General features: G+C 39.8%; 1 protein-coding gene across 2 annotated transcripts in view; it reads right to left on the bottom strand.

The window, feature by feature from the left end:
• Positions 1-141: 141 nt before the first annotated feature.
• smap1 (small ArfGAP 1) overlaps positions 142-23,727 on the bottom strand; it is a 95,377-nt gene continuing 71,791 nt past the window's right edge. For both annotated transcript variants that reach the window (XM_017722796.2, XM_017722788.2), the window contains 5 exons: positions 22,907-22,985; positions 17,767-17,894; positions 4,106-4,337; positions 2,518-2,849; positions 142-1,269 (listed from right to left, as the gene is read on the bottom strand). In XM_017722796.2, coding sequence (XP_017578285.1) covers positions 1,135-1,269; positions 2,518-2,849; positions 4,106-4,337; positions 17,767-17,894; positions 22,907-22,985 — 906 coding nt within the window. In that variant the 3' untranslated portion in view covers positions 142-1,134. The remainder of the gene's footprint in view (positions 1,270-2,517; positions 2,850-4,105; positions 4,338-17,766; positions 17,895-22,906; positions 22,986-23,727) is intronic.

Genomic DNA, 23,727 nt, shown 5'->3' with positions numbered 1-23,727 from the left:
TTGGATTACTGTCTTTATTCCAAATGACCCTTTTTTTTAAAAGCAAAATAGGGAAGGGTAAACAAAAAACAAACAAACAAAAAATATAAAATGAGAACTTTACAATAAATGAAGCATTAGACAAAAATGATCACACAATAGTTAATGGCTATTCACTGTTTAATGCACGGAAATAACATTTTTTCCTCTGTACTAGGCACCAGAAAAATGTAAACACATTATAGAAATAAACCTGGATGACGAGGTGTGGGTGCTCACATTATTGCACAGCAGAGGGACCCTGTCTGAGTGGATTGAAGCTCTGTCACAGTCATGGGACTAGCATGTTGATCTGTGCACATTTGTTTGATCATAACTTTCTTCAACCTATTTATATCTAACTGGTTCCTGTGGACATCTTCCACTCTTGTTCTGACTACCCACCCCCCACTCCCAAACATTTCCTCCCATTGCCCGTTATGCTGCCGTTGAGTCGTCCAGGTTTATTTGCCTGTTGCTAACTGTGCTTCTCTGTAATGCACACATTAAAACGTCACAGTAAAGATGGAAAGGGGTGGGGGCAATGGAGATGATGGAATAATGGGCAAGAGGGGGAGGATCGACGGCTTCTCTATTTTATGCTTACAAACAGTACATCGGTTCATACGATAGCTGCTACAGGGCTCTGGGAAACAGGATGTATACAGTGGTCAGGGGAAATAAGAGGGGGGTCACAAACATGATAGCCATATCTCTGCCATTTAAATACTATTACTCACTATTGATTTGGTAATGATATATTAGACGCTTGTATAATTGGTCCAGCAGCTTTCTTTGCTGATATGTTTTTTTTTTCTTTTTGAACTCAAAAAATATATAGAAGAAAAGGAAGGGGGAAAAAAAAACCTGCAAATAAGACGGACAAAGCTGCCAGTCTCTTCAACTCCACACTCTTTATCACTCAGTCGATACACAGGGGGGCAGGTTGAGCTGACACTCTCCAGTAACAGAGTAGTAATGGTTGGAAAGTAGAGGTGAAAAAAAGATCAGTACATGGATAAAACTTAGTGTGCTCTGGCGGCCGATCAAGGGAGGGGAGACGGAGGGATGGAGGGATGCTACACCCCTTGCTGTCCTCCACCCTCCCTCACTCTTTCACTTCCAGAGCTGGGTACTGAGGGTCTGACCGGAAGGGGGTCCCACCCAGCCTCCCATAGTGGCCCCTGGCTGCCCGAAGGCCATTGGAGCTCCAGCACCGTTCAGGTTCATCCCAGACATCTGCTGGTTCATCTTGATGGAGAAAGAGAGGAAAGAGGAGATGTGAAACTTCAGACACACAGAGTTACACAGTTACACAGATGACAAAAAAAAAAAAAAAAAAAAAAAAAAAAAAAAAAAAAAAAAACACGGTAACTGACAAATCAAACTCTGCTATTGACATAGACACGCACATGTTGCTGTTAGCAAGCAGACTTCGTGATGTACTGGATTATGCCCTCACAATTTGCATCTTCATCCCTCACTCATTTTCAGTTGTTCTATGCTTAATTCCTAACCACTGGTTCTTCTAAGCAACAACAGTCTAGTTTTCTCTCACTACTGCGTGTATGTAGAAGGCCTGGTGTTGCTGCAAGGTAATTCTGACAGGGTGACAGAGAAAAAAAAAAAAAAAAAAAAGGTGACATAAAATAAAAGCTGGTTTGCCTTTTTTGTACTTAAATTAAAACTAAGAGAAGTAGTGCTTATCATAAGGGATGATTACACGTATACTAAATATATTTCAATGATTTATCTGATCTCTACAAAAGAGTCTTCAACAATACGGCCATAAATGTACTCCAAACTCACCACAAACAAAGAAGACTATTTATACTCTGCAGTTTCTTTCAGCAGTCTCTGTATCTCTTGGACACACAGACACAAAGAGTGAGGGGCTTTAATTAAGGCTATATCTGTGTGTGGGACAGGCCTTCTGGATTGATTTATGATATGTAATTAACCTCCTAGAGGCTGGGCCCTAAAACTCTGCTCTCAGTCTCAGAGGCAGCGACTCAAGGGGGGGAGGAGGTGGGGGGGGTATAGGGCAAGGGGCTGCACAGGGTTGGGGCCACCCGATGATAAGAGCTGAGAGGTTCATATCACATGACCCTGATTTATAATGAGCCACATTCAAACAGAAAGTGACTAAATAGAGAGATAGAGAGATAAAAATAGAGAGGGAGAGCGAGAGAAAGCAAGAGAGCTTAGAAAGGGAAAGACAAGGGTTTGAAACCATGAACTACCACTTACTATATGTCACCACCAGGTTTCAACAAAACGTTCCCTGCTCTTACTGTATTTCTGAATCCAACAGATGCTGGAGATTAACTAGTTAGACTTTAACTTCATACTAGTTAATATTATTTATGTTTTTATAATTAATTCACTACTTAGTCATATCAATTTTTACATAATACAACAGATGAACTTAATGCAGTAAATATAGTATAAAGAGTGCGTTATGAACAACATGTGCATCGGTAAGGAAGGGATTTTTACCTGTCCCATGCTCCACTGGGTCTGCTGGCCAGGCTGCATGGCATACATGTTCTGCGGAGGCACTACGCCTGCTGGCATAGGTCCGGCTTGCGCTCCCATCATGCCCGGCGCCAGGCCCATCACTCCTGCCTGGGCATTTCCCATAAAGCCATTGGGCATCGTCATGCCAACCATCATACCAGTGTTCTGGCCCATCATAGCCCCACCCTGGCCCATGACTGCACCCATCATGGTAGTGGGAGGCATGGCCCCACCCATCCCTGGGAAGGCCTGGAAGTTAGCTTGAGGCTGTGCAGGAAACTGCATTTGAGATGCACCAATGAACATAGCAGCTGGAGAGAAAGAGAACAGATACTATATGTTTAGGAGGAGGGAAGAAACAAGCAATCTTAGTAGGCTTACACAAATAAGACCAAACAAATAACAGGTAGCACAGGCTCAGGCTGACAGCAGGAAGGGCAGGAGAAAGCAGAACACAAACCCACACAAAAACACACAGTAAGCCCTAAAAAGAAGTACACCCAATGTCTGGACTAATGTGCAGTCCCAAGCTAGTTCCTGAGCAAGTGATCTTTGAGCTGAAGGAGGAAGAAGGAGGCGCACTGTATAAAAGGGCTTATTAAGAGGCAACCTGATGGCAGAGAAATGCAAAGCCTTCATTTGGAGACTGAACTTTTAGGGGGAATGTCCTCTTTGAAGAGCGTCACTGAGAGGCTGAGCTAGGCAGGGGCTTTAAACTGTGTTCAGCAGTATCACAGTGCTGAACCATGCTTTGCCTGAATTATTGATACCCCCATTAAATTAAAGCACGGCCATACCTCAGTGCACGCATATGCGCACACACACATATATGCAGCATTTGTTGTTATAGCTACATAAGAGGACAAAATAAGCTTCATCAGAATGTTTACTTTCAATAATTCAATAACATTTTTGTCATGTGAATGCAGGGATCACATAAATCTGAACAAGAAAATCAGGTGATTTCCACAGAGTGAACACGGTTTCCAATTTTAATCACTGACATATATCATGTACATCATACATGCAGTCAATGGTTCCACCTCCTCTGTGATTGTAGTCTCTCACTCTCTGCTGCATTATATCTCATTGATTTATCCATAGGTCTCTCGTCAATACTGTCCTGAGGGCATCCTCCAGTACTAACTTTACTGATATTTCTGGACTAACTAGCAACAGCGCTGTATTTTGCTTACTTTAGACTCTTACAATGATGAACAAATTCACTACAGCAGAAGCTAGAATTAACTTTAGCTTTTATCAATGAAGCCATCAGTGGAACTTGCCATTTAAAATCTGTACTTGAATGAGAGGGCGACACGCAGCACCACAGCAACAGAGTCAAAACGCATTAACAAAGTAAAAAAAAACAAAAAACAATTGTGCTGGTTAATAACTTGTGATATTAACCATTACTAACAATATATTCCATTTTTTTCTTTCATGCACAGACAATATACCGACAACACTAAAAAACAACACAAAAAACACTCAACTCCTTATAGATATAATTTGTATACTATTTTTGAGTGAAAATCAGGAAGGTAAAAGACTGTGTGGCACATACCTTGTGCAGGTTGCTGAGGGACAGTGCTAGACCCATAGAGAGAGAGAATGGAGTCCTTGGAGAGGGGTTTCTTGGTAGAGTCTTCTGCTTTGTTGCTGCTGCTGCTGTTCTCACTGAATAGGTCCAAGTCTGGCTGGCTTGTGGGAGCAGCTCCTGCAGTCCCCGGGGTCCCTGTGGCTGCTCCCACGCTGGAGCCTGTTGCTGAGCTCCCAGTGGCCTTACTGGAACTGGCCTGCATAGAGCAGTGGGCAAGGTCAGTTCAGTTTCTACTCTCTAAGCATCTGTGAGTACACACACTATTTAATGACTGTGCACATTAAATCACTCATCAACATGCACAAACAAGCACATGGATTCCATCTGCGAGACTTAAAGAACTGGGCCATCAGCCATAAAGCACACCTGTCACTCTCACTGGACCTACTTCTTAAATGGGAAGAAATCTGATTTCACTGAAGCGTGAACACACACCTGCACAAAGACGCACACACACGCACAGGAGTAAAAATATTCACTCATAGATGGTTAACTGAGCTCAGTATGACAGGAAATCTAATGAGGAGGAAGTCTGCAAAAGTCAAGGGACCAAAGCATGGAAGTAGGTAAAAATAATAAATTAACTGTAAAAAAAAAAAAAAAATCTGAGGATGAAGCATGCAATCAGCGTGACGCAGTGTGTGTGCACTCAAGGCACCTGAATCCATTTATTCAGTTATAGAGAGATAACTGCAAGCCAGCACCCACAAATCAACCAACAAAACCAATAAAACAAACCACTGCGAATCACATAAATGTAGCCAATTTAGAATATTGCTGACTTTGACAATGCGGCAAACAATCCGTCAAAGCAAGTACTCATACTAATATAAAATGATGATGGAAGAACATCCCCATGCTGAAGAAAAGAGAGACCAAACCTCACCTAAACATGCTCGGTAAGCTTTACATTTAATTTAAAAAAAAGTTATTTGGAGACAGCTGAACTGTTTCTACTAGCTAGTCGGTTTTCAAAACAGTACCAGCCATTTGTGATTTTAATCAGCATGACTGACTGCCTTGTTCAAAATTTGGATAATAGAGGGATAGTCTTTTAAATGTGTTTATATTGTGATTAACAATTTATTTTTAAATGAGTTCCTGAAAAGGACTATTGAGTTTTCTCTTGTACAGTTGCTACACGTAGAATATTCAGAGTGACTTAAGTAATAAACAATGAAATTATTCTTATAATCTCATGAAATTTTAATAAGTAATTAGTAACTTGTACTGAATTTTTGAGTAACTATGCTGATCCAGTCCCTGACAGCCATAACATCAGTGATGCAGATATGAAAATGTAAATTCATTTTTGCATTTCTCAGAAATTTGTGTTCATTACATGCCAACAGTATTTTTATGTACTTATTTTATCTTTTCTGACAAGTGTCCTTTAATAAATAAAAAAATGCAGCTAAGTAAGTTATGTCTTAAGTCATGTTAGGCCACATTTAGGCATCAAATGAGAATGTCTAGCTGCATTCATACAAGTCTTCAAGTAACTGCTTAGCTTCCTTGGCTTCCTGAACAATGGCAAGAATCTAGAAAGCACAGCATGAGTCTTGACAACACGTATACACAAGGCTCCATGTTCATATATTCACAGCCTATAGTTTCAACTTCATCTCTGTTCAGTTATTTATGCTGAATGAAAACATTTTTTCATAAGAGGAGGTGTAAAGCCTTGCCAGTACCTGACAATAGTTGTGCTGTAGCTTGAAGGCTGTGCTAGGCAGCTAATTATTACACCGTTCACCCTCTACCAGTTTCTCCACTAGATCATCACTCAAAGGCATGAAACCGAGAGTGATGAGGGAGAGTGCGACAGGGAGGTGGAGGAGAGGAAAGAGGGAAGGTACATTCTATCATTTGGATGCAAATGAACAGAGCAAAAACAAAGAGCAACACCGCTCTGCTCCACTCCATTGCTAGAGGCCCAAGATGAGACTGAGCCAATGAGCAGAAGTCATCTGAAGGTGGAGAAAAACGGAAGGAGTGAAAAGATAGGGACATGCACCAGTTCAAACAGCTCGCAGCACTCTGTCACACCTCAGCTCCTCCGCTGTCTATCTGTCAGTGTGTTGCTGCTGCGGGGCCAGATGGGCAGGGTGGCGTTCAAGAGGCTGGAGAAGCAGCTCTGTCCCTGGGGAGAGGATGTGAAGGGCTTTGGCACTGCCCTTATATATTGTCTACACCGATATATATGTACTATACTGCATGATTTAGATTATTCTGAAAGAACAGTTATATACATAAAAATAGTTTTCTACAGGAAGTTTTCTTTCAAAAAATTTGGTTTGTCTAAATTTACAGTGCTGTATAGGGTTAGCTTTGGTGCCACCAGTCCAATCAAAACAAGCTAGACAAGCTAAGACAGTCTTTTACCTTAGAGTGTTAGTACTCAGGAAGCATGGTAAGTTTCATTAACTTTATTAATGTGAACATAAATATAAAGATCATTGCAAGCATCATTATTGTGTAGTCTATAGAGAAGTTGAATTCGTGGACTGCAGGTTTGCATTCAAACGCCTCTGTATACGTCTTTGTTCATGATCCCAACAATGAACTCAAGCTCACTGACATGTCTATATGAAAGACAGCCCCAGAATTTAAATGTTTCTACTTATGTGCTTTAGAGTATTCTTAGTGTAGTCTAACGCTGATGCTGTGCTAAAAGTGTTTTTGTATGAAACAAACATATAATTTTTTAATATACATTACATTACAATACAAAATATACATTAATATAATTAATTTTAAGAAATGACAAAGAATTTTATAACAAATTACCAACGGCTAAATGCAGAGCTTACGCTGGGACTTTGGACATGGGTGAACCATATTTTTTTCCATGGCCCTCTGCATCATGGGAATAATAATCATGAAAATGTGATTAAAAGTACCAGTCTTTCCATTTCTGTCTGAATTAATTTACAGTTTGCTGTTTTCAGTATTCCTTTAGTTTGTTCATTTTGACATCAAAATTGTACAAACATTTGATCTGGTTATTCTTTTTGACAAACGTGGACGTCATACTAAAGCCTTTAACCTCTTAACGGGCGCTGGCCCGCCGGCGGAACAGAAATGTGTCATAATTAATGTTTGCCAGTGTTTATGAATAATTATAGGGTCAATATCGACACACAATATGTCATATGAAAGCTTAGAACCTCTGCTTGCCAGCTATCTAGCCAGTTTAGCTGTATTTCCTTTCAGAAAATAACCATTTTGGGCGAAATATACCTTGTTAGCAAAAGTTTTATTAAAAAATAAGCTTAATATTTTTTATATTTGCGGTTTTTATAAATCCATATTTAATCCAATGTGGGCATGTTGTACATCGTTCAAACCGTCTGGCTCTCCGGAATACGACGCGATGATCCGTTTTACTGTACGACGTAGGGTTTCCGAATTAGAGCCGAAAGAGTGTGGCGTTTCAAACAGGAGATTTTTTTTTGCGAAACCTCAGCAAACAGCCGTGCGTATCGACCCCTGCCAGTCGGAGGAACACCTCACACGGAAAACGCCCACGTCATCGCTTACCTCTCCTTCTTGGCTTCAAAATGACACCACACCCGTGTATTTCCGGTAACGCGTTCGGTAGTAATCCGCTTTTTTGTGCAAAGAGTGCTTGAAAAAAACAGAAGGCAAAAATCTTTTATGTCTAATTTAAACCCAAATTAAAATATGATCTCTTTGTCCTATCGATTTCAAACAAACGCGGTCGTAAAGCTGAGATTCTCCCCTTTCCAACGACACGTCACTCAAACCTGTCGACCAACCAGGTGCCACGTTAGGCGGAGGCGCAACAGGGGAGGCGGGATATAACCCGGAAGATTAGCGTCAAGTGCGTTTTATTTGGCTTTTATAATACAGTTAAAATTGTTGTTATAACAAAATTTTGTCAAATAATGTAAAGAAATACACCATAGGATGTTGCCATCAAGAGTAGGTAATACATAAACACTTTTTTCCTGCAAAAATTGTTAGAAAATTCGTTTTTTTCAATTTGGAGAGGTTGTGGTCCTTTGGAGATTTCCAAAGGGACACTTGGAGAAATGTACACAGACATGTATGTACACTGTCTACTCTAGACTGAATAACTTCTGATCAGTGAGGGTAATCAGTTTAAAATTATACATGGTAAAAATTTGACCCCAAGGGGCAAAATATGGAACTGCAAAAACATTTCATGGACATGACCTCTTCAGTTTATGGTCCCTAAAATCTAAAACAAAAAAAGAAATTTTGAAAAGCGCCTTGTTTTTTTTTCCTATTTTTACCATATTTTGGCCATTATAGTTTAATTTCAATAATTTCAAGTGTTTTCAATTAATTTTGTAAAGGCTTTTAAGTAATAATACTTCTTAAAATTGCCTCTGGATTATATAATATTTGAGTAAAAAGCATTAATATTTGGGTATGTCATTTCAGGTGAAAATTGGCAAAAATAGGCTTGGAGTTTAAGAGGTTAAACTAGGAAAATGGTTCCTTACAAAAATGCCGCCCATCTGAACTTTTTTTTTTTTTTTTTTTTTACTGTATGCTTAGATCAGCTGCCTCCTGTTTAAGTGGCTGGTGATAGAAGCAATACAGTTTACAGTATGCCATCCAATTAGACTGGATTAGATTTGGGGGCAAGGCATGTATATAAAAAAAAAAATAAGGGTTTTTCTGTGGGTGGATTATCAATTTAGATGATTAAATGGATTTCACAAAAACTGTACTGGAAATGATTGACAATTTCGTCAAATTACAGTACTGCAGTTCAGAGCCATTTTCCATTCACAGTCTTTGCTCTAATTTAAGCCCTGGTTAAATGGTAAAAGTGTCCAAATAATTTTTGGGGAAACTGACTATTTGGAAAAATATGATATCGAGTTTTTTCAATATTGCCTAGTACTGGGCTGGGAGGACGTGAATGATGGGAATTCGAGGGAGACAAGGCTGTTTTCATCCTGTTTAGATGGGGCCGCAATATGCGGCGCTGTGTTTAGGCATGCGAGGGCTCACCTCTCGCTGTTGCTGTTGCTGCTGCTGCTGCAGCTGCTGCAGCGTCTGCTGCATTTGATAAGTGCAGAATAGTGCTGAGGCACAGCAGTGTGTGATAAAACCCAACACTGCTTCACAAAGCCCAGCCAAAATGGCCTCTGCTGATTAGCCTGTGAGTGCTAACGTGCAAGCATTTGTAGACACACACACACACACACACACACACACACACACACACACACACACACACACACACACACACACACGTATCATGACAAGCTTTGCAAAAGAATGCAAATGAGAGATAAACAAAGGTGAATACACAAACACACACTGTTCTGTGTGTTAGCATTCAGACCACTGTGACACAATACTTGTTAGTAAAGGGAATGAGCAGGTCTATCCCAAGTATTATATAATTACCTGATCAGAATTATTTGTGCTGATTTCAGTTATTTAAACAGACTGTAATTATTCACCATGACTGTTAGCTTTACAAGCATATGTTTACGTCACAAACAGAATGTGAATCACAATTTCATCCGCTGAGACAAACTCATAAGTGTAAAAGGGGAAAATGCATTTATTGAGACACATCAAGAATCACAAGAAAACAAAGTTCCAACTTCTGACCTGGTGCTATAACATTTACAAAGCAGCATTTGTTTATTTAAGTCCAAACAATGGCTTTCATATGCTACCAAGAATCAGCAAGTAGACGGCTAATCAATGCAGCTAGTTTAAGTTTGTACTTTAACAGTTGCACATGCCGGGGAAAAAAAACCATCAACAACAACAACAAAAAAAAAATAGGTGCACCAAATTTCATCCAGCAAAAGAGAAATGGGTAAAGGGCTGAAGGGGAAAAAAACATGATGAATTATTTCAGTGTTTTACGAATGACAATCAATTTGTTAGCTCACTGTTACTGTGGAGTAAGAGAGCACAACTTCTCCACTCCAGGTTTGCTTTTCTTGAAAATGAAACATCCCAAATCAACAGAATACAACAAAAAGGAAGCAGAAAAATGAATGTCGTTTACAAACACTCCTAAGATTATAATTAATAGAAAATGTTCACAATTTAAAATTATAATACTATTAAGTCATAATACGAGTGAGAAAAATTGCAATTATCTTCCCCAACCCGTTCAGCCCTACTTGGATGAACCACTGATCTCTGGTGTTGAGGATGATGGATTACACACTGAAGTGTACATACTCTGATCATTTTCGTAAGTCTATTTCATTTAAATAGTTTTTTATTTATCTTCAGATATTTTTTTTTTCAGCTTTTCTTCAGTATGTCCTGAATGTTGTTTTTCAGTCATTTCATTTTGGTACATTAGTGAAAAAGAAAAAAAAAGACAATTAAGTTGTTTATCATATAAATAATTATGGTTAATTTCAGCTAACATTTTACAATCTTAACAGGCCTAAGCATGACACTTTTTGCATTTATAAATAATAACACTACACAAGCCCTTCCCTGACTGTACCATGCGACATTTCAAGGAATCAATCCAAGAGGTTCACAATGGGATGGGACAAAAGCTATTAGAATTAATAATGGATGAGGATGGAAGCCTAAGACTACTGCAGTATAATTCAGAGAAAGGACAATTTTCTGCTCTCTGGCATGTCTCTATGAGTGTGTGTACACATGGGTTGTTTTTCCTATACGTACACACAATACTGAAGATGCTCTAAAGATGCTTGATTACAGATGGTGCATCTCAGAGTGTTATAAATATTCCAGCAATCCTACCGCTGTTCAACTAAATAACACACACCATTGAATATTCTAGAGCTCCTACTCCCACATGAGCAGTGACACACACACACACACACACACACACACACACACACACACACACCAGTGCATAGTATTTCCCTGACATTCAGAGAAGGCCATAAATATTCCAGCTCTAACCACCCCCAACCATACAACCAAATTAAATCTCTCTCTCTCTCTCTCTCACTCACACACACACACACACACACACACTCACTCACTCACACTCACACACACACACACACACACACACACACACACACACACACACACACACACACACACACACACACACACACACACACACACACAGAGTGGCTTCCTGTGAAACAGAGCAGGCTTTGTGTGATTAGCAGCACCACACAGATAATTAGCACTCTGGTGGTGCAGGAGCTGGGTTGGGCTAATCAAGTTCCACTCTGCAGCCTCAATTTGCCTGGGAAACCAGAGAAAGACCCACTGAGAATGAGGAGAGTCAAAGAAAAGAGAGAACAAAGGTCCTCTCAGATGACAAATGTGTTTGTTTGGAGTTGGTGAAGACAGTGGTTCGCACCAGCGGGCACACCAACCCAGTGCCACAAGGGAAGCCGAGACAGTGGGTTCCAACACCAGTCCGCCAGAGTCCACTGCTGCTCAGAGACTGAGGAGTACAGTCAGCAAAACTGACTCAAAACAAAAAGGACAATAATAAGCATTGCAGAAAGGGAATGATCTAGTATCACACTGGGTGTTATGTGACCAACAACCAGCTGCATACGTCTACTCAGTGACCATCCTGGGAATGTTTAAAGTTTTTTCATAGGCACAAGAATATCTGGGTATACACTAATGGAAGAATTGTGGGCCAATACAGATGTCCAATATTTTTAATGTAAAGATCTGCTGATGCGGATTCCAATTCCTATACGAAAATTTATAAAAAATTGTTGAAATTTGGATTAAATCTACCTGAATTATCAACATTACAGAGAAATGCAGTATTCATTTCATGGTTACAAATGCAGCAAAATAAATTAAATGCAAATATTTTGGTGAAATATTCCAATGTCGCCTAAATGCTCAACTCTTCCAGGGTTAAGGTGATGCTGATATCACTGGGCATCTGTAAGAATACAATAAACCTTAAAAGTCTTTTTCCCACGATAATGGATTTCCCAAAAATGCTACTGGCTCTTTTTTGAAATGGATAATTCTCATAATATAAGTGTACTGATGAGCATTAGCTATCTCATTCAGATCTCCACTTATAAATTATCTGGGGCGGACGCAAAAAGTCTCCAACTCCAACTTTGACTATACAGAACTACATTGAGCTCTCTTTCCTCAGGACCACCAATCAGCAGGAAAAAAAATAAATCTGAAAAAAAAAACATACGAACATGAATTTTCTGATTACTCAGAAAAAACAAACAAAAAAATTGAGAGAACACTGACACTTCCTCTACTCGGCAGTAGCTGGATATGCTCTAAAACTAACCCAGTGCACTAAGCTCAATTTAAACAACTGCATGTTGCTCACAAAGTCAAGGACACTACTTCAAGCAGCTTTCTCCTGTGAAAATGAGCTGACCAGAACCACACACACACACACACACACACACACACACACACACACACACACACACACACACACACACAGACACACAGACACACAGACACACAGACACACAGACACACACAGACACACACAGACACAAACCACAGGAGCAATTAAGGCCAACTCACCCAGACTAGGGAGGAGACAAATTAAGAGGCTTTTGGAGCTGCTGTCCCGGAGTCTTAAAATATGTATAAATGCGCTTTAAATATCTCAGCAATTTGCATGTGGTCAGAAACGTCAACGTCACCTCAGAGACGTGTAGTGTTTCATTAGTTCATTGGCTATTTTAAAACTTTATAGGGTCCAGAGCAGACAGAGCAAGTGAATCTTTGCAGGGTAAAGAAATAAATTAAGCCTCCATAGCAGTTTCACAGAGGAAGTGCAGCTTATATCTGCTTCTCATGGGGCACTGCACCACACACAGACAACTGAGTGGATGACCATGGACAGCTCAGATGATTGTTTTTTTATTTGTGTGTGTATCCCAGAATTACAGTGACAGTGGATTTCTTGCAGGGAGGAATTTTAACAGCTTAACGGCACGAGGAGTGTAGTGGAGAACAGTATGAACACTGCACACAGACCCACTCTCTAATTCAGATGAAGCACATGGCCTACCTTAAACAAATTAAAGCATTCTCACACACACACACACACACACACACACACACACACACACACACACACACACACACACGCACACACACACACACACACACACCACTCAGCAGCAGTAGTGGCCCTGAGAACAAATGACTCACATTTCAGACAAGAGATATTACAAGAGAGGCATTAAAACACAGTGTTACCGAAGAGAAACATGATACAAACACTAAAATAAAACCGAAGAATAAAAAGCCAACAATAAAACTACAGCAACAAACAGAAAAGCAGGGTCATGCTAAATGAGTTGATAGTAAAACAACGTTGTTATGCTACAGTACAGTCAAGTGCATAAATACAGTGCAGGGACAAAGCCCGGGATGCAGCAAAACGGTGAGTGATGCTGACAGGCTCTCTCCACAATGCCAGCTTCCATATGAGCTGCACTGTAGTGTAAAGAAAGCAAAACAGCTCTGCTTTCATTAGGCATTAGTCCTACTGAGAGACCATCTGCGCTGAGAGGGGGGAAAAAAATAAAAAATAAAAAATTTCACAAAGAAAATGGCCAGCTCTAAACCCACTAGAGCCTGTGTATGACTGCACATGCATATGGCATGCACATACATTTATGGCCATTTGTTCCAGTCCCAAGTATTTTGAGCAGTTCCAGTGGTTGCGCATGTTAGTATGTGTAACGTGTATGTGTTGAAAGTATATGTCCTCCCAATCATACATGGTTTAGTGACTATGTTGAGTTTAAGGTGCAGTGATGAACACACTGCCTAACAGAGAAAGCTACACCGTATGCTGTGTGTGTGTAGATACACACATTCAATATGCTTTTGTATCATCTCCAGCTGTGCTGTATGTTGTTCCCTTGCCTAATTTGTGCATACACAGTTGAACACATAGCATACCTATCAAGCCATGTTGTGTGCAGGGGCATACAGAGCTCAATATAACATGGGACACTAAAGAGCCGATCAATAACCGTGCCCTTAAAGAGACCACACCAGTTCACTGATGAGTGCAGAATGCAGTAAACGCTATCCCAGCAGCAGGGAGCTGAATTGCAACATTAAAAAGTCAGCACCCCATATATCCTGTCTGTTGGCCTAAGCTTCCAGCTGTAACTAATGAGGAGGAACAGTGGGGTGAGGGTGCTAAGCCTAAATTACTGATTTCACTGTTTGTACCAGACCATCTTCACTACAACACAACTACAGTGGGGAGGAATCTATAATTCTTATATGTCATATTCATAATATGTCTTAATCACCACAGAAACATAAGCAGCTAGATGATCTACAGCATTGTTTCTCAGTCCTGGCTCTGGAAAAGTCCTGTTGTGTTTTTTTTTTTTTTTTATTATTATTATTTTAGTGCTTTCTTTACTCCCAGCACAGTTGATTCAACCCATCAGCAACTTAAGAACCCTTTCCTGAGTTGAGTCTGTTAGAGCAGAGTGAAATACTAAACGTTGCAAAGCATTGCTAACCCTCACACTTAAAGATGATTCTTCAAGGGTTCTTTCAGCAAAGAAAATGGCTGTGTTTAGGTTTTTCTGCTTAAATGGTTGTTTGTATGATGAAATGGTTCTTCAAACTGATGGAGAATGTGTTGTATATGGTTCTATACAGAACCTTTCTTAAAATAGTTCCATATAGCACCAAAAATGGTTGTTATCTTACGACGTCAGGATTGAAACAACAGAAGAATCGTTTTGGTGCTGTATAGCACCATTTTCAAAAAAGGGTACGTCAACCCAAATTTTGAGACTTAATGTGGAAAAATATCCCAGCAGATTTCTTTGACAAACTGAAAGCAGGTCTACCAAAAAAGAATATTGATCGTCATAAAAAGGCAAAGGGTGGACAGACCAAATATTGAAAAATGTGATACTCTATTTAGTTGCTGAGGCTTCTGTGCAATTTTCTGTTTATTTTCTCTGATGCTGAAAAATTTATAACTTGCACTTAATGGCCAATTTGACTGGAAGGGTGGTGATTTTTGCAAAGCACAGTATGTTAAAAGATGAAGGGTCCTTAAATTTGAGTGCCATTCATAGAAAAACTCTGTATGTTACTTTTACATAGACTCAGAATACAGGACAAATAGAAAAAAAAATAGAAAAATAAAAGTCAAGACAGCTGAGGACAGGCAGTTTGGTTTGGATGCCAATATGAAGGTAGATAATCTTTGTTACTTGAACATCATGAAGCATTCATGCAGAGAGCTCTGGAAAGGAAAGTGCAGGATAGATGGTATGTGTGTGTATATGTGTATGTGTGTCTTCTGGGAGTGCTGTGAGAAATAGGAGCTGGAGGCAGATGAGATGTGAAAGGAGGCAAGTGAGAGAAACTGGATTAACATGCAGAGGCTATAGCCGCACTGAGGGAACACAGAACCGACACCCTGGTGGTCTCTCATCAGGGCTGGAAAAGAAGGCAATGAGTGCACCTCCCCACATTTCCCTCTTAGTGGTTTGAGGTGGCACAGAAGAGCAGTGATTTAAACGTGCAGCCAGCCAATCACTGTTATCCAGCATTTTCATCAATTTCTGCATACAACTGATTATTCCCGAGAAACAAGTGCATTCAGTAAATGGGGCGGGGCTTGGTTGGGGGCTCATTCTTTCACTCCTTTTCCTCTCTCCCTTGCGTTCCTCTTCTTTCCTTACACTCTTTGCACATTCACCGAAGCTAGGGATAACACAGATCCTCACTCATGCACAACTGTAATTGCATCTGTGCAACTGGTATGTCTTAAGATACACAAAATGTCTCCAAATCTGTTATAATAGCTTGTGTCAAGTCATGTCGCTGACATGCCCTGCACACAAGCTTTCCAAAAAAATGAATAAATAACAAACAAGGTGAGAAAGAACAAACCCGTCTCCTTCTGAGAGCAGGCACCCACTGCTGCTCAGCAGCATGCTGCAAAATAATAACCTAGGGAGGAGTGCGAGATGACAGCACACTGTTTCAACTCAAAGCTCTGCGCTCTTTCTATATGCAGAGCATTAGCATACTACAAAGGTTTAAACAGATCTTTCTTTAGCTCTCCAGTCACAATGTGCATTTTAGACTTCAGTATCTCCTCTTGAGTATTCAAAGATAATAGGTTATGTTGTAGACTCTACATAAATTGAGCACACACTCACTCTATTCTATACACGTGTATGTGTGTGTGTGTGTGTGTGTGTGTAAGCACACATATATATGCACACCATAAATGTCCAGCGGTACACTACAGCAAGAAATGGTTCAGAAGAGCATCAATTATTGCAGTGGAGGATGCTTTCGTTCCGGTTTCTGAACCAGCCTGGCCAGCTTCTCACACCTCTCAATAAAACATTGATTTAGGTAGGAGAGGATTTTGTTGGAGCTGTTGGCCTGCTTTCTGCTGCCTCCGTCACAGCTTCAGCGCTGAAGGGCTGTGGGACCACGAGGCTGCTCTTTTTCCCTCCCAAGTGGGGGGGCAGGAGCAGGGGGCTTGGAGTGAGGGTAGGAGGGAGGGGGTCCCAGTGGCACAGCAGTGCTCCCAGATCAAAGACAAATTGCTCTTCATGCTAAGAGCCTCCTGTGTCCTGCCTAAGCGTAAGTGTGTAAAGAGAAATCATCCTTTGTTCTTCTACAGGCCTACAGCTTGGAAGACGCACTCTGGTCAGCCAAGGACATATAGAGCAACAGAGCTGCCTACAGGGTATCTGGCTCCACTCCAGCCAAGTTTAATGCCCAACCAAGTGCACCTATTTTGGTTAGACAGAGCTGTCAATAGCGAATTGCCTTCCTTCATTACTCCAGCATCACTCTCAACTTATCCCAACAACCCCCCTCTGGAGAAAAAAAAAAACAAAAAAAAAAACACTATCCTCTCCATCCTTCTCCCCCAACAAAACACTATCATTCTCCCCCAACGAAAGAGCAGGCTAAATGTTAATTCTCTGATATTATTTGTAGCGCATCTTTTGGTACAGCGGTTACGAATCCATCATGTCAGCTATAACCAGAAAAGTAAACACAATAATTTTGTTTGTGTAGGAAATTAAAACAAGTGAGTCTGACCTTTTCCTTGTAACTCTTAGATAGTGGCTTTAAGATTGGGGTGGAGGGGGGGCAGTGGAGGAATATCATGCTACAAAAGATAGAGAGACTACTTTCTAGGCCACAGAAGTGGCCACAATAAACTGCAAAAGGTAGAGAGCTCTACAGAAATTAGTGCGTGATCGACAGCACTGAGGTCTCTCTCTAATGAAGATTCTTTGCACTGGCACATTTTGCTTTAGGTTGCTTTAAACATGACTGATTGGCATGCCTATTACAATACTTGGCACACACCTTGGCAGATGCTGCAGCACAAAAAATATTTTAGTTAGAGTGACCCAAGATTTATACAAATATAAAGTAAAAAACAAGACCTTGTAAGAAATTAAGAATGGGTTAAATTGCTCAAAGGAGGCCTTAATAATTTGCTTTAATAATTTTGGCTAGGTGTGAAAGTTTGGCTTTTTGAATCAAGTTTGATTTGACTGAATGCTGGATTCAGCTTTCATTAAGCAAATGAATGGGGCAGGACTGGGTGAGCATGAAAGGCATCCAGAAAAATACTAAAAGCCACAGAAATCATGATGTACCTGATTTGTGTTGGTGCTCGACGGCAGAGGATTGGATACCATCGGTCCAAAGATATCCAAGTCATCATTTATAGGAGCTGCACTTCCAGATCCTGCGCCAGTGCTGGTTGTGCTGACTGCAGGAGCATCTGAAAGAGATAAGAAGCATAATAAATTTTTAGCCAACTATTGCTCTTTCCATAGAGCGAAAGCAAGAGTGAGAGAGAGAGAGAGAGAGAGAAAAAGAGACAGGGAAAGAAGGAGCATTCTGTGAAGTGGGGAGTTCCAGAGAGGGCACAGTGACAGGTCCAGGTTGACTGACTTAAAGGTTAGTGGGCTCAGGCTGCCTGGTCCATGACTCCTCCACTGTGAATGTCACAAAACCACAGCTTCACATTTCTGCCTCAAGGGCCACGTGTGCACGTGGGACACTTAAAACACAGTACACAGAGCGAGACATTTTCCTATTGCACATTTTAAAGTAAAAGCTTGACGCAACTGGAATGATTTGGTTATACACATTAAAGGAATACCCCCCCCCCCAATCTAATCTCTATATGCTGCATGAATGATAAATCCAGCCTATTTCCCTGTATTTTTAAATAAATAAATAAATAAATAAATAAACTTGAAACCCACTTAGACAATAAGACAATTCATTGTGCAATTGCAGAATTTTATCAGTCAAACTTACAGCAAAACAAAGAATAGCAGCCAGAAGTTTAGTATCATTTATTTCAATACTAATTGCTAAATACCAATTTGGTTGGAGATAAATACATGAAATGATTCTAATTCAGCAAGTCCTATGCAGCTTCACACCACTTGAAAATTAAGAGGAATGTGCAAAAAACAAAAATTTCAGGAGGTGTCCAGAATGACGAACGCAGCTCTAGGTAATTCAGAGAATGTTACCTTGACATTAAAGTTATGAGATTAACCCCAGAAGTCAACATATTTCAAAAGTGAAGATCAAATCTCAAGACATATTATTTGACAAAAAAATATTTATCATTCAATAATGTCTTGGTCACAGAATTCTAGAAATATTAAATAAAACAACAAAAAATACCATTTTGGTGAAGGGAAGAACAACATAATTGTTAAATCAACTTCATAAAAGTTATATATGTTTAAAAAAACAGACAAACAAAATTAAGTTGACACGCAGACTTCTAAACAGTTGTGATTTTCTTCATCCAAAATTCCTAATTTTTAGTTAGAGGAATCTGTAATTTCTGCCGTAAATCTGTAAATTATATATATATATATATATATATATATATATATATATATATATATATATATATATATATATATAATTATATATATATATATATATATATATATATATATATATATATATATATATATATATATATATATATAAATATATATTTTTTTTTTTTTTTCCTCTCAGATGTGTGTCTTGTTCTTCAAAGAGGAACAGTTTGTTACCATCATTTCCAATATAGTAGAGGAGTTTTTGTTGGTCTTTGTCTGGATACCAGAAAAAAAAAAAAAAAAAAAAAAAAAAAAAATTATAATCCTTATATAGTTTCTTTCAGGGAAACTTACTGAAATGCATGTCTGCGGTAAATGAATGCCTGATGTAAATGTAGTAGAAATGGATTAGGTATAAAAGAAATGGAGTATTCCTTTAAATTGGCTTTAAGGGTGTAGGCACAGTTATATGACTGAAATATCATGTAACAGTAATGGTGACTGATGACTAAACCCGCAGCTTGGACTTTCACTTTGCAGATAAAGGAAGGAGAAAAGCTTGCACTGCTCTCTGTGCCTGCCTGTCCTACTGCCTACTGAGTGCATCCAAATAGCAGGGAATCTAATCACACATAACAAACGCCTGTGGCAGTGGGAGAGAAATGTGCCTGCTAGCCATGGATGCTAGTGGGATGCTCAAACACGCTTTCTCTTTCCATTAAAGTCTGGAGTGCCATTTAAGCTTGATTGTGTTTCACACAGCAGCCTCTGGAAAGACGTACATTTGTCTTTGTTTTACTTTTTACCTCCTAAAAGCTGATAAATTTCATGAAAATACTAGTTTTTCTTTCTTATGAGAGCACCCAAATAGGCTTGGGGAGGTGTGGGAATAAGTGTGTATTGAAATAAAGCAGAGAACAACAGGGCGGGAAGATGGTGGGTGATGTAAACTTTTTTCTCTGTGTTTATAGTGGGACATGCTGCTTCATGCTGCTGAGGGAGAGAGCTGAGACAATGCACAAAAGCAAGATACATGATTCTATTTGAACACAATCATCACACACCTCTCATCATGAGTTCCCTCAGCACACCATAAATTCTCACACACACACACACACACACACACACACACACACACACACACACACACAGAGAGCCCCCATGCCATGGGCACACACTCTCAACAATCCATCTTTTCTTTCCCCATTCCCCTTACTTCTACCCCCCTCCTGACCATCCATCAGCTAGCACAACCGAGAGAGAGGGAGAGACAGAAAAAGAGAAGGAGAGAGGGAGAAGGGGTGGTGGAGGAGGGAGATAAAAGAGAAAAAAAAAAGGAAAAAAAGACACTAGTCCAATATAGCCTTAGGGTCCTAAACAGTTTTCATTTTCAAGAAAATAATAGAGAATCTGTTGGGTTTGGACATCTCAATGGCCTATACAGACCTGCCGATCAATGCTGGGATGATTCGATCAGCTGAGCTCTCTCTATGTCATCAGACAGAAAGCAGCCACTGTACCAGCAAGACAGAGCTCACCAAAAGCCTAGAAGTGCAGACACCAACTCGGCTTCACCCTCAGTATCACATTCTGGTTGTACTGCTACTACAGCATGACTAATATAGTGGCTGATTTTACAATAACACATTTTTGTGCAAGAACCTCTAAAGAGCAGATCTGACCTTTATGTACAAAGGTCTTGACATGGTCACAAATACATTTGAATGGTGATTGGCATAAGCTCCAGCACGCATGGTGACCCAGGAGGATAAGCGGTTTAGTTAGAGGTTTTCCACCACACATGCACATACAGACACACCTCCACAAATATTGGCACCCCTGCTAAACTTGAGCAAAACAGCCTGTAAAAACATTTTCTATTCAATGCAGTCTCACATCATTATAGCCCATGTCATCCAAAGTTTCTTCCTATAACAAGACATTTGTGAAATGTTTAAACAACCTAGCCAAAATGTTGACATCCCTAGAAATGTTTTTGAGTACAATTTAAAAGTAGTATGTTCCTATTTATATTTTATGTTTTCAAGTTAACTTCAGTGACTAGGAACACTTATATGGTCAAGCAAGTGTTCATGTTTCATTGGGTATAAATAAGAGGTGACATTCGGGCCAAATTCCGTTAGTAATCCATCACTATAAGAAAGACCAGAGAATACAGCACTGATGTGTGACAAAAGGATATTGAGCTGCACAAATCAGGAAATGCCTACAAAAATAGTTTATCTGTTGAAAATGCCCATTATCAGTGCAATAATTAATAACTTAAAAGCAACTGGAGATGTTAAGAATCTGCCAGGAAGAAGATGCATGTCTATAGTGATCCCACACACAGTGAGGAGAGTGGTTCGACTGGCCAAAGAATCTCCAAGGATCACAGCAGGGAAATTTCAAATATTAGTTAGGTCCGGGGTTCAGAAGGTTTCCCACTCTACGATCTATTAGACATCACCTACATAACCACAAGCTGTTTGGGAGGGTTGCCAGAAGAAAGCCTCTGCAAGGACCAACAAACTCCAGCTCTAACAGTTTGCCAGACATTACTGGAACTTTCAGTGGGACCATCTTCTGGTTAGATAAGACCAAAACAGTGCTTTTAGAAACAATCACCAAACACCAGGAGGGGGTTTGGCATAGACACAAATATAGCCATGCAAAGTGAAGTATGGTGATGGATTTAATGGTGGTGGATGTAATGATGTGGGGCTGTTCTACTGAAGGCCCTGGATAACTTGTTTGGATATAGGATGTCACAGACTTCATCATGTTTTAGCAGATATTAAATTAAAACCTGATCATTTCAGCCTAGAAACTTAGACCAGGCTGGTTAGATCTTTGAAGGAAGACAATGATCCAAAGCATCACTCAAAATCAACATGTCTCCCTGACCATAAAATCAAGGTTTTGCCCTAGACATACCTGTCCCCTGACCTAACTCCATAGAAAACCTGTGGGATGAGCTGAAGGGGAGAGTGCACAGAACAGACCTCAGAATCTCAATGATCTAGAGAAATTCTATAGGGAGGAATGGTCTCAAATCTCTTGCTGTGCATTCTCCAGTCTCATTAAGCATTATAGAAGACACAGCTGTTATCTTTGCAAAGATAGACTGCACAAAGTATTAAAAAAAGGAAGCCTAAAAATGTCATGATAAGATTTATTTTTCTTTTAACTCAATTAAAATAAGTCATAATAATTCATAATAAAATAAAGGTTAGATTTTTGTAAATGTTCTGAATGAAGGATCAAAAGCATAAGCATGATACCTTTTTACAGCTCTGAGGTGTTTTTTAGGTGTGTTAGTAGGGCTTGATTTCTTTTCATTTATTTTGAACAAGTTACACTAGTGTTGTATAGACCCCCAAGGTAACTGGTACAGCCTGTAGTGTGTCATCTGCATTTGACAGGGAAAGTAAGTAAGAAGTAAAGAAAAAAGATAAAATTGTAAGGCTTTATGGTGAATCTCTTCAAAAGCACAAAATTACTGCAGGCTGTGGATATGGATAAGTCTCGTTTAATATCAGCTTGTGTTTCTTTCAAAAATCCTTGCTTTTTATTTACCTTGATAGCTGTATTTCCCAACTCCTGCTCACTGTTCAGACATTTAAAACTGAGCCTCACAGCTGATTGGGGATCAGCAGTTATAAGCTGCTGCAGTTATGAATCTTCGATAGTCTAGATCATTAGATGTTAGCTGTAGATAAAGGCTCCTTTATATCAGCTGTCATATATCAGTTATCAGAATAAAACGGCTCCTGGATTACTTGAAATCAGTACTGGTAACAGAATTTTCATATCAGTCAGGCCCCAATTCCTACTGCCATGACCAAATCAGCAAAGGCAGTGATGTCACTTAGAGCTTCAGAGATTCACATAATTCACTCAGATGTGTAGCTGGATGAGATATCTCACATCTTACCCAGGCCCAGCAGGTCGATGGCAGGCTCTGCATTTTTCTTAGGACTGGCTCTTGAGTCTATCTGAATGTCCTCCCTCTTCTGGGATGGAGAGAGAGGGAGAGAGAGAGAGGGGAGAAAAAGAGAAAAGACATAACAGTTAAAAAGACTCATCAATCCATGGGGGCTAGCATTACTAAATTTAACCATCTCTTCTGAGAACCAGAGAACGGACATTTTGTTCACAAAAGCTAATTTAGGGTTGTCTAGTTACAGCTTGGTATTGCAGTGTGCAGTAAACTATACAATTGTGGTTAATTTATTGAGTCTCTTGCTCAATAGGCAACAATTTCAAAAGACTCCTAGCTGGAGACGTACACATGGAGTGCGCAACCATTCTTAGGGGCATCGTCTTCTGTCTGGTCTCATAAATGCTTATAGCTAAGACATTACTGCTCAAAGGCATTTTTTATACCTCTCACCTCTCCGATTTGTGACGGGCCATAGGGGCCACTAGTGATTTGTGATTGGCTGTGAGAGCTGTTTTTGGCTGAGAAGCTAAACTGTAATCCAGGCTGAACTGCTGATCGATACGTGCTGTGGCTAAAGATGGATCAAAGCCTGAGAAAGGCCTTTAAAAGTTTTACACACACACACACCCACACAAATCAAGAGCAGACCAGCAGTTTCCAGTTCTACTTTTATCTGCATTGTGGAAGAAAAAAGGGAAAGAACAACAGAGAATAAACATGTTTCCACTAGCGTGCACCATCACATCTGAATCAAAGCTCCAGTACTTGGCATCTGCCTTATTAGCACAATAAAAGAGAATAATAAATATGCT

Source organism: Pygocentrus nattereri, chromosome 5 (assembly GCF_015220715.1).
Source record: "Pygocentrus nattereri isolate fPygNat1 chromosome 5, fPygNat1.pri, whole genome shotgun sequence".
Taxonomy (NCBI): Eukaryota; Metazoa; Chordata; class Actinopteri; order Characiformes; family Serrasalmidae; genus Pygocentrus; species Pygocentrus nattereri.
The sequence above is the reverse complement of the archived record's forward strand: the minus strand, read 5'-3'. Positions and strand labels throughout refer to the sequence as shown.